Source organism: Diorhabda sublineata, chromosome 2 (genome assembly GCF_026230105.1).
Source record: "Diorhabda sublineata isolate icDioSubl1.1 chromosome 2, icDioSubl1.1, whole genome shotgun sequence".
Lineage (NCBI taxonomy): Eukaryota > Metazoa > Arthropoda > Insecta > Coleoptera > Chrysomelidae > Diorhabda > Diorhabda sublineata.
The window spans coordinates 15,426,261-15,439,124 of record NC_079475.1 but is presented as its reverse complement, the minus strand read 5'-3'; the positions used below and the strand labels follow the sequence as shown (position 1 = coordinate 15,439,124).

General features: G+C 32.7%; 1 protein-coding gene across 4 annotated transcripts in view; it reads right to left on the bottom strand.

Annotated features, from left to right (window-relative positions):
• LOC130452813 (pleckstrin homology domain-containing family G member 5) overlaps nt 1-12,864 on the bottom strand; it is a 363,306-nt gene that overhangs the window by 98,371 nt on the left and 252,071 nt on the right. For all 4 annotated transcript variants that reach the window (XM_056792270.1, XM_056792271.1, XM_056792272.1 and 1 more), the window contains one exon: nt 4,213-4,363. In XM_056792270.1, the coding sequence (XP_056648248.1) occupies nt 4,213-4,363 (151 nt within the window). The remainder of the gene's footprint in view (nt 1-4,212; nt 4,364-12,864) is intronic.

The window sequence follows — 12,864 nt, the reverse complement described above, 5'->3', positions numbered from 1 at the left end:
GCAGTGCAAAAAAAGTGGTTTTTCACCTTTGCTCACCTCTGCAGGTCAAACGAAAAGCGACTGAAAAATGAAATTTCACATGTAGGTTCAATTAGTTGCGAGATGATTTCCTGTCTAAGGCCGAAACTTTCCATCTCCAACCCTCTCCATTTTATGGTTATTTTTGTAATATTTTCTTATTTTTTGGCCAGATAAAGTTTAACTAGAGGGTTCGAACTTGGCATGCAAGTAGGGGTGATGTTGAAGAATTGTCTTTCTCAAGTTTTCTTCTTCAGTTCTTCTAGCACAAAACGCCCGAAATCATTTTGATCGTTGTAATTGTTGATTTGGACCGCCTCCTATTTGATGAATAATACGAGTATGATCGTTGCTAGGGTGATTTTTTTTACTCCCTTTTTCTTTGTTGTCAATTGGAATTGAACAAGAGGGTTCGAGACCACCGCGTCTATTGAAATTATGAATTTTGAACATGGAACGGTAATAGAATTCGAGTTAGTAGGTATTTGGGTGTACTACTAGATAATAAATGCCAAGAAGAAAAGTATATCGAATTGCCAAAAGTAACAGCAGTGCAGGAAGAATTTTTGGAGCAAAACTGACATGGTTAGGATGGGAGAGAAGATTAAACCAATCATACACTTTTCAATAAGGCAGAAATCACCGGGCTTATAAAGTCAAAAATATTACAATGGCTATGTCATTTAGAAAGAAGATAAGAGGAAAAGAGATAAACTAAAAAAACGGTGGAAGGAAGCGGTAGAAGAAGACTTTAGAGAGAGAAATATCCAGAACTGGAGAGAAAAAGCAAGGAATCAAAGTAGACTAACTTCAATATATTTTCCGAGCATTCGAATACTTATTCATTCATCGTCTGGGAAATAATTAATTTCCCAATTAATCAATATTTCTACCACAATTCATTTTGAATATCGAATTTTGAATCCCATGTATTTCAAGTTTCTACAAGAAACAATATAATTTAAAGCCACCGCAAATCTTAATCAATTATTTCCCAGACGATGCATACATAAGTATTCGAAAGCTCGGAAAATATATTGAAATTAGTCTACTTTGGTGTTTCATTGCCACGTTCCTAATAATAAAACGCTCATACTCCAACTGTCAAAGGATTCGTTATAATTCATGAAAATATTTGAAATTATTTGAAAAAGTTATTCTTATAATATATTTTTATATTATTTCTACTGAAAATAAACCTTATTTATAAAAATGAGGAGAAACAATGCTATAACTTGATGAAAAGCTATAATTCACTTAGCTACGTAAGCGGATTATTCTCTGTTATTTATACGAACATTAAATATTATCATTCCAACATTTTATACGCTATAGGGAATGTGTACTTCTAAGATCATACATTATTTACACATATAATGGTGTGAAATTTGCGATATGTCGTAATAAACTGAAATATGCGAGTTTAGCCGGTACTACACGATACGTCCAATGCTTGCGCGAATGTTTCGCTTCCAACGTTAGCCACGGAAAGTCGGTTTTTTTGACCCGCCCAACATTGTAACGAAGTTGGAACCAACACATTTTATACACCTTCACACACGTCTTGTCCTTTTGCGCGTGAATGTTACATGTTTCATTTCCTTGAATAAGTTTGGGTAAAATTACAGCATTCGTCCAATTTTCAGCCACCGTTGGAAGGATAATGTTTGCGCAAAAGTTAGACGCATCGAGTAGTTGCAACAATACATCCAGCCTTCCTTCCAATGTTCAGCCGTACGTTGGAACACGAATGTTGGGCGCAAACGTTGAACGCATCGTGTAGTACCGGCTTAACGATATATATGTTTGTTGGTTAAGCCGGTAACACACTTTTTTGTTACGAAAAACCAAGATGACAGATCAAGTATATTTTAAAAGAATTCATATCTATTGTTTGCTATTCATCAGTTTTTTTCCATGTCTTTAGTTCTATAGATACGTTGGAACGCGAATATTGGCGCAAATGTTGGACGAATCGTGTATTACCGGCTTTAGTGTTAATCAAAAATTAAAGAAACATGGAATGTGGTGCGCCGTAGCATTCATTTTTACACTTTGTAACTTGTACAGAAATATATTTTTATAGCAAGGTGAAATTTGCTCTACATTTATATCATTGGGATTCTAAATTCCTCTCACCTATTAGTTTGGAACTGAGGTTTTGATACCATACTTTGAGAAGGACATCAGATTTCACTTAAACTTTGCATACATGACTGACAACAATGCAAAAATTCGATGAAAGTATCTTATTATCATGATTGGATCCGTCAGACTTTGCATGAGAGTAAGAAAGAGATATATAGTTGGTGAACAATGTAAGCGCGCAGTTTCAGACTTACAAAAAAAGATATGCAGCCATTAACAAGCCTGTACATATTAATATTATATATTTATATTATTATACATATTATACGGGTTTAAAATAGCTAAAATTTCATAACTTATCTCACTTATACGATTGTCAAATAAAAACTAAGCGTCTAAAATGGCTGAATTTCAGAAAAAAAAAACATCAAAAACGTGATTTATGAAAGGAAAATCCTTTTAAAAAAATATATTTACTGAATCGAACTACAAATTGACTATTATTGCTGTTGTTTCATGGGTAGGCGTATTGCCTTTCAAAAAAAATTTAATGACTGCTCGATACACAATTTTTTCCATTTTCAGATAATTTCATAACTTATACTCACTTATACGATTGTCAAATAAAAACTAAGCGTCTAAAATGGCTGAATTTCAGAAAAAAAAATCAAAAACGTGATTTATGAAATGAAAATCCTTTTAAAAAAATATATTTACTGAATCGAACTACAAACTAACTATTATTGCTGTTGTTTCGTGGGTAGGCGTATTGCCTTCCAAAAACAAATATTTATTGACAGCTCGATACACAACTTTTTCCATTTTCAGATAATTTCATAACTTATATCATTGTCAAATATAAAGTAAGCATCTAAAATGGCTGAATTACAGAGAAAAGAGAGTGAAAAACGTGATTTATGAAAGGATATTCCTTATTAAAAAATCGAACTACAAATTAACTATTTCGACAATTTTTGTTTGGTATAACAATGTTATTGTCATAGCTTTACATACAGAAAAATATTATATTAATTTACATGACATAAGCAAGTTATTTACTACAGCATCATTTTTCCTTATATACACTCGAGAACCAAAAGTCACTACTTCGTCAAACGGGCTCTGTAACAATAAGAACGTCTTCTATTTGAATATGTACGCCAAGCACAAACAATTTAGACTAAAACTTGCTTATAAAGTAAGCAATTATATCACAAGCCCGAAGAATGTGACACGGACAAATTACTCCTCTATTTAAGGAATACCTAACTCTATATTGGTCGTTACAATTAACTGAGTTATACTTTATCAAACAGTAATAACTTTCCTATACAAATAATTAGTTTTACGTGAGTAAAACTTTCCATTAAAAATAATTGATTTTGAAGCTCAAAGATTCATTATATCAATATTTATCATCCGATCAGCAGTCAATACTGAGTCGATCCTAAAGAACCTTTCGCGGGTAAAGTCGGCTTTCAGAACAACCTCTGCAGCGGCACTGCAGCTAATACTTGTATAACACCATAGACACGCCCAAAACGAACAAAACATAAGAAAAAGCATATCCAGAGTGATAAGCTCAGAACGCCTAATAGGTAATATCCGAACACCCTACAACTGACTTCTTCCTCAGCCAAGTATTGTCAGATATGGGTTTCGGAAAAGTGACAAAAAAATGCTTAAATTTTCAATTAATAGACACAGTGTAGCACATTTCCTTCAATTGCAACAATTAGGAGCAGAATAGGAATAAAGCATTATAAATACCATGATTAACAGCAAAAGAAATTGTAAGGTAGTGCAAACGATGATAACGAATTTCATATCTAAGAAGAGAAATGACAAACTAAGTCAAGTAACAGAAGATCCCTTACAGGGCCAGAACCCCTAATCATTATTCTTGGAAGGGAAACCACCGATCCACTAAACAAGATATACCAATACCAATTAAGATATGCCTTAACGGCATAGATGTTAGTTTGTGTAATCTTCTAACTCTACCACATCATATTTATCAGATACAACAATTTATAATATTTATTCAAGATTGTTTATTGTATATAAGTATTACTTAATATTATGATTAGTATTTGATTAACTCACCGTTGTATTCTATGATTTCTCGCCAGTCATCTTCAAGTTTGTAAAGAGCATCTACAGATTCGCATTGTCCCTGAGGATACTTCAGTACGTGAGGAATTCCTTGTTTGGAATATTTATCTAGTTGATCAATCAGCGCTTCATATTTCGTGTCCTGTAAAAAAATAAATCATCATTATTATCATTGTTATATTTTCTTGACAAATATTAATGATATATTAAAAATTTATAGAGATAAAATCTATTTGCCACCTCTTATATTATTACGAATTTTTATAATTCGAAATTATTGTTTGCCGTTCTTCAAACTACTTTCCTGGCTGATGCCGCGATCAATATTGAATTACATCCTCTATGAAGAACGTGATGTCCATCGACCATTTTGTCGATATAAACATCCCTAATGGCTCGCAACTGCAAAGAGAGAGTTGTAACCATTGACTAGTTTCGACGTTATTACGTTTCATTAGAGTGGTATAACAAACTCTAATGAGAGAAGACTCCCAACTGAAGTCGGAATCAGAGAGCGTTGCTATTTGGTTCCTGTAGTTAAACATTTCCCTGTGAACGCTATCCGGCGCCATCTTCACTTCCTACTGCAAACCATTAGTCAATTAAAATTCAACCTTCTAATTAACAATACCTTCTGATCTGGTAAAAACTTCTATTATCTTCGGGTACTTTCAGAATTAAAATGCAAATACATTTAATAAGTTCCAAGTTCCGTAGATTGATAAAGACATTTCTGCTTGAAAGATTATTATTATTATTATTATTATTATTATTATTATTATTATTATTATTATTATTATTATTATTATTATTTTATATTATATTATATAAAATTGTGTCGCTTTGTCCATAAATTTTATGTATATCTCTTTCCCTCTAGATCAACTCATTATTTATAATAAATAAAGACATCATAAATATAACGGGTTTTTAAACCAAAAAGTGAATTGAATAATACTAGGAAGTAAACAAACATAAATGGAAAGGATTTCCAAGAAATTGGTTGAAAAAAATATAAAAACAAACCGCAGTTGTGATAAAAACATGTGAACAGTGTTTCCGAGAAGTTTGCACCCGGCGCGTTCACCAAATTATAGGCTGTTCCATCATAACCGAACAGGACAGGCTTCACGGTCGATTACGGCTTGGATTACCTCGTAAAATTAAAATTCTAAAATCAATCATTTATTCAATGGAGAAGACAGGATGAAATTATGGAAGCACAAAGGTTAAGATTAAGTTATATGCAATAAATGAGGGTATGAAAAATACCATGTAAATCAGAATTTTCACAATACTAGAAAGAAGGACGAGACTAAGATTTAATTATCGATAACATGGAGAGACATTGTAATTATATGGTAATTGATGTAATACCTAATACCTCTACGAATTGTTTCGATAAAAAGAGTTGATTAAATATCTATTATAAATTGAAATACTAACTTTAGTAAAACTAGATACATAGACCAGACTAGACACAAAGAGAAAAGACTTTAATCAACTTCACCGAGGGCTTGACGAATTGCATATATAAATCAGTTATGACATCACTCAAAATTGTATACAGTTACAACACTTGTATGTTTGGAAACATATTGAGTTACATATATTTGAATTTCTCTTTTCACGTTCATTTGCACTTGGTAACAGAATCTTGACAATATCAATCATATTTTCCACCGTTTTCACTTCTTAAATAAGATATAAGTGGAGAACAATTAAATTTGCCAAAGTTTCTCCCGCTTTCCATTTGATTCGAATGAAATTTAAAGCTATAATAATAAACATAAGTAACAAAGTTTCCTCATTAGTAGGTACAGAACGTTTGCAAGCTGAAATGAAGTTTTAAAACAAAATCACCGGTAAATAGGCCAGTGATTATAGTAATTATAATTGAGTTTCAAAGATTTTATAGAAATTTTTCTAGATGTAATTTCATTCTCAAAGTATTAATTATAAATTTAACGAGAAGATATTGCGAAATGAGAAATATTATTTAGAGGATCGAAAGTGCAATGAATGAAATTGTAATTTCATCTACGTAGAGTTGAATTTATAATAAAAAATCGAATTGAATGCCTCGTAGGATAATATAATTGCAGGTTTTATTAAAACTTTATATCCACTATTGTTCAGTTTATTGTCATTAAGCTTGTCTCACCTATGGCGGCGTAAGACCTAAACTTAATATGGGCGAGGTACATTTCGCGAGGCCCTCTGATGGTGCTAAAAGGAGGGAATATAGAATAAAAAATCACTTGAAATTAAACAGTTTTTTATTCATTAAGAAAAAACCTAATTCTCACTTATACTTCTTTGGAACATTAAACAAAAATGGAAAAAAAAGAAATAATTAATGAAACACAAATTTTCTACTTTTGATTTTACGTAACTCCTTAATGATTGATTCCTAATTTATCTTAGATGCTATATCTGCTTCAATAGATAAAACTGCCAAAGCTCAAAGCTTTTCTCGACCCATAGTATAAATAATTTTCAAATTTCTTCAATTTCTTATTTCTTGGACCTTTTGATATATTAATGCATCTAAATGTTCTTGGAGTTTTTTTAACTTGTTCAAGTCATAGAGAAAACCAACATTTTCAAAATATTGATTTTAAGGACATAAATCTCTATTCCATGTTACTCATAACAGAATCAATCATGGTATTAAAAAATCTGTTTCATACCGGCTTTTAACAGTCTCTATAGGTTGATAGCTGTCTTCATAATCAAACATAGTTTTCTTTTTAGCTACTCTTTTATTTTTAAAATCTTTTGGCATAACTGCTTTTCTCAACAAATTTACGAGCGTCAGACAAGTATTTTATGAATCCAGTTTGTCGATATTCTTTGATCCAGTCACAAAATTTACGCAAATGCACGAGTAATGCTTAAATGGACTTGTACCTATTTCCGTAATTTGCTTATGGTACATTTCGTTTAAAACGGAATCGCAGCCACTGAGTGTGTCCGATTGTTCCGTTTGGCATTTTAAGTTTTCTATGCATTCAACAACATCATCAAATTGCAATAATGCAGCCTTCACCGCCTGGATTCTCATCTTGTGTCTGATAAAGGCTTCATAGTAATCTTTAATTTATTTTTGATTATTTTCCAGCGTTTGCTAGAACTTGAATTATTTTTAATAAGGTCAATCGAAAGTTTATTTTCGATATTGATTACCTGTAAAATATGAACGCATTATATACAGTAATTACGGAGATATTGAGATCCAAATATTTTCTAATGACGTCATACAAAATTATTCGCCTATATACTCGTAGTGGACACAGGAGGTAGTGTTCGTGCGGTGGTGGGGCGAATGTGTGTTTGGCGCCGAGTATCTACCAGATACTCAAGACTAAGAAAAACCTTGTGGTGTGTACTTTTGGATTTTCCGTACTTTTTTAAATTTATTTTCGGCTGTGAGGCGCGAGGCCCTTAGCACCGCGAGGCCCTTGGCGGTGACCTCTGTTCTCACCCTTTTCATCAAAAGTTTAAATGCAAAATGAGTGCTTTTTGTTCTTTATCGAATACTACCCCTTGTCAATAACACGAAGGTAAATACCGCATGAATAAATGAAATAAATATTGAATTGTTACGATGAATATTTCTTCAAATTTCAGAATACAAATTTTTTCAACAAATAAGTCCTTAAAAAATCCACCTTCAAAAGTAACTTTAAGGAAATAAGTAATTTTCAACAGCTTAAGATATTTTATATATTTATGATGAATATTATCTTTTTTTTTTAATTATCGTATAGATAATAATTTATTTATAAAGTAATTATAAATCTAAGGAGAAGAGATTGTGGAATGAGAAATATTATTTGGAGAATCGAAAGTGCAATGAATGAATTTGTAATTCCGTGTACGTACAAAGGAATTTATAATAAAAAATCGAATTGATTGCCTCGTGGGATAATTTAATTAAAGATTTTATTAAAACTCTATTCTCATTGCTGTTCAAACTATTGTCACTAAGCTCGTGTCAACCTCTTCATCAAAAATTCAAATGCAAAATGAGTGCATGAATAAATAAAATAAATATTGAACAAATAAATCCTTAGAAAATCCACCTTCAAAAGTAGCCAGAATGTCGAAAAAAAAGTGTTGATCTGGATTGTTTTTTCTTTCGCGGTATAGTAATAAAATGAACGGAATGGATACTGACAAGCAATCTCCAACCATACCCACCCACACATTAACCGAATATTTATGCTGAAATCCCCTTTCACGAACAAAGTGCGGATTTTCTTCATCCCAAACGTGACACCGTTCATTGTAGCTCCATAAAAGGTTTTTAGTTTCTAAACTAAAAATAATCTGGCAATTTAAAACAAAATTAAAAAAAGAGTTTGCTCCAAATGGCGTAGAAAATAGGAGGATAAAAAAGATAACTAACCCTGACAGGGGGCCACTGGTTGACTTTTTCCAAAGTTTGTTCATGTCAGAATATTACTTTATCAAGAAGCATACTGGTTACCAAATTTGAAAAAAAATTAAAGGTGTTCTTGATATATGGTAAATTTTTAATTTTGATTTAAAATTGTGAACACCCTATATATCAGCAACTAGGCCTCGTAAGGGTTCGTATTCCTGTATCAAACTGAGTCATTGATTGAGATCTCTCTGTGATAGAGCGTTGTCGGTCGAATATAAAAACACCCTCTATGTAGAAGGCGTTGATTACATTAGAATTATTTTCTTCCACTATACGTCTAGTACTATTTTCCCAAGCATTTAGCTTCTTTTTATAGACAAATTAATTGTCCAATCAATTTCCATGACCATTGTCTTGTGTTTTCTTCTAAACAGAATCAATTCGATTCTTTTAAAATTGACTTCCAGTGACAGATGTCACTGAAATGACTTCCAGTGACAGATGTCACTGAAAGTCACCCGAAATCAATACAGTTACTTGTCAGCATGAGCTATAGTTTCAATTCTGCTTGTTTCGAAAATTTTATTATCCACTATCAGCCATATATAGTACATATTTTGAAAATTAACTTCTTCAATGCTAAGTCGCTTTTCCTTTGAAGCTCCCCTTCAAGGATTACTGAGCCAAATCTTTATATATATATAAAAGAAAGTCGTGTTAGTTACTCCACTTATAACTCAAGAACGGCTGAACCGATTTAGCTGAAAATTGGCAGGGAGGTAGTATAGAGCCAGGAGAAGGACAGGATACTTTTTATCCCGTTCGACAGCATTCCTGTGTGACTTGACATGAAACGTCAGTCACTATAAAACGTGGTATAACAAAAAAGAATCAGACTTGGAATAACAAAACGCAAATGACAGGTATGTAATTGACGTATAATGACAGATATGTAATGATGTATGGATGACAATTTGATATTTGTAAGAAATCAATAATAAAACTATTCCTATCTATATATATAAAAGAAAGTAGTATTAGTTACTCCACTTATAACTCAAGAACGGCTGAACCGATTTAGCTGAAAATTGGCAGGGAGGTAGTTTAGAGCCTTCATGGATCATTGATGCCAATGTCAAATGAAGATCCAAAATTTCTGCAGATCTATTTTATGGGCAATTGTGACGAACGTGTAACAACTCGATGCCAGTATAATTTCATTGAACATGCAGAAGAGAGAGCAATTGTATTGTCGTTAGAATTATTTCAAATCAAATCACTCAGCCACAGTAACGCGTGGCCGGGTCTACTAGTAAATATATAAAAATAGTCAATGATATTGATTCTATACTATAGTTTTGTACGCCTTATTCTATTAATCGAAAACAAATATTTTGGAAAAGTGATAGTGATAGATTCTATTAATATTTGTCCAATAAAGTGCACCCTCAAAAAATACTACATTTCCCGAACTAAAACCGTTTTGACAGGATAAAATCTCATAGTCGAAAAAAACCAGGTGATTAAAGCAGTAGTCTTCCATTGTGTGTCTAAAAGACGTTATGTTTATAACATGAAATAAACATGTGAAGTTTTTATTTTGAAAGGTATTTATATTGTTCTTTTATCGTTTTTTGAGTCATAAAAATGCTCTTTCCATCATTATTATATTTTTTGCGTATGAACGAAACCAGATAATGGCATTTTAACGTTCAAGCTACTTTTATTCTTTTATTTTTAAGATATTCCATAGCTTTTATACGGAATGTGTAATTCATCTTTTTTACCAAGATGAATTCACGCGATAAATACAAATTTATCAAAAACATTTTAGATGGATTTATGTAGATATTCCTCAAATTACGATCAATACAACGTTGGGATTTGGAATTTGGAAGCAAAAATTATGTTATTAATACTGTACTAAATTCTCAAATTATTTATTACAGTGGTGCATGGTTTGACTTTCTGGGGCTCTTGTAATTTGCACCTCTTTTATTCTTTATTTTATTCTTTAAATCACAAAAAGGAGCTATTCGTTATATTCATAGTTTTAGTAGTAGAACGCGTTGCGAATTCTATTTTGAAAAACACAATTTTTACTCTATCCGTTCTTTTCATTTTAGAAACCGTTTCTTTGGTTCGTAAACACTTTCACAACTCTACTGAGAGAGTTGGGACATTTAATTAAATATATCCACTTCTGATCTGGTAAAAAATTCCATCATCTTCAGCGCCAAAAAATTATTCAATCAGCTACCTTCAGAATTAAAAATGGCAGATACATTTAATTAGTTCCGAAGATTGAAAAAGACATTTGTGATGCAGGTACTCTCACTAAAATTCCTCTTTAATAATAGTATGAGTGAATTGTTAAAAAAGTTCACCATATTGTACAATCTTTGGATTAAGATTGAAAGGAAAGTCTATCGGTATACCCAAAGGATGAATTCGGTATATACCTATGTAAAAATTATGCAAGTATAAGCTATCCGCGAGTTTGGTGTCGCGTTAGCTCAATTTGGACAAAAAAGCGATCCAAAAATTTTTTACCAGACCTTATGACCGCACTTTGAATGTATCGGTTTTTTGCATCGGTCGATAACTGGAATCCACCACTACACTTCTGAAATGACAAAACGGTCAAGTCAGTAGATTGGCTCCAAAAAACGTAAAGACAGTTCAATCGACCGAAAAGTCATGAAGACCGGGATAGTCATGGGATTGTTGTTCATCGATTATCTTTCAAAAGGTGAAGCAATAAAAAGAGAGTTATATGCATCATTACATGATGCAAAGCGACACAGTTAAAGAAAATAATGACATCACACTGTCTTATACGTCGGTTATCGCCACGGCTAAATTTCATGAATTTGATTCAGCCACCCACCGTATTAATAAGATCTAGTCCCCAATGACTTTTTCGTGTTTTGATTAGAGGACGATGTTAGCGCCTATTTTGAGGAGAAAGAGCGCAACGATTATTTGAGAAGATTAAAATCGTTCGTAGTTTTTTGTGCTTCAGTAAAAGAGGGAGTAGAGCATAAAGATCAATTTAAATTTATGTCAATATTGTGTGATAAAAAAATGATTTATTTAGATATGATTTATATTTATTATTATCACATTCAATATTTACCCAGGATCCAGGATGTGGTGAGATGGGCGATAAATCAGTGAAGGGAATAGAGAGACCACGAAGACAGAATGTAATATGATAGATTGCAAAGGAAGTAAAACCGAATACCACCAGGACGACCACCTACAAGATGGTATGAAAGCTGGTCTTCATCATTTCGGCTGCAGCTAGTTAACCAGTGATGCAAACACAGGACTATCCTGTCCTAACGTATCATGAAGAAAAAGAAGAATATTCATCACTTCTCTATCCTTACATCGCTCCACGCGAATCTTTATTTATAATTATTCGACAGTAAAGCAAGACTTTTTCTGCCAGTTCCTTCGAGAGACCCGCTGCTTTTTTACCGCTTTCGCAAACTCAAATCTTCTTCCTTTTAATGCTGATTTGACCTTGAGTAGGAGGTAGAAATTGCTCAGTGCAAGATCCAGCGAACAAAGTGGATAGTCTAGCACTGGTATGTTGTACTTGGCAAGAAATCTCTTGAAGAAAAGTGCGGAATGACCCACCATTCTTGCACACATTTTTCGCACATTAAAATTTTCATGTAAAATTTTCCACACACATCCTTTGTCCAATTCTATAGGTTCAGCATCGCAAAAATACTTTGCCGATGGTAGGATCTTTTCATCCGGTTTCACATGGAAGCGCAACCCGAACGTAAATCATCTTCAATATATTCTTAGCCAAATTGAAAACGTTTGAATTACTCATAACCACTCATTGCCATTAACTTGTTTCAATAAATTATAAGTTTCGATTGCAGTTTTTCCAAATTTCACAACAGTCCGTTGCTTTATTTTTACATCGATTATTTTTAAGACAGCTTCTTCACAAACGAAGGAACGGCTACATTGGTTTATCTACAGTCACGTTAGATGTCGCATACGAAAGAGTAGGCTCAATAGCTGACAGTCGCTAACCTTTGGCACATACGAACTTCTGTAGCGGCGCTAGTAGTTACAACACGTACTAGTAGTTTTCCTATTACTATTATTTGACTCGCAAATTATCAGATTCAAAGTAGTTATTATCGTTGATAAATCATGAAGGGTATTTTTTCTAGACCTGGGACTGCTTTGGGAACAATATAGTTTTTGGGAGTCCTCCT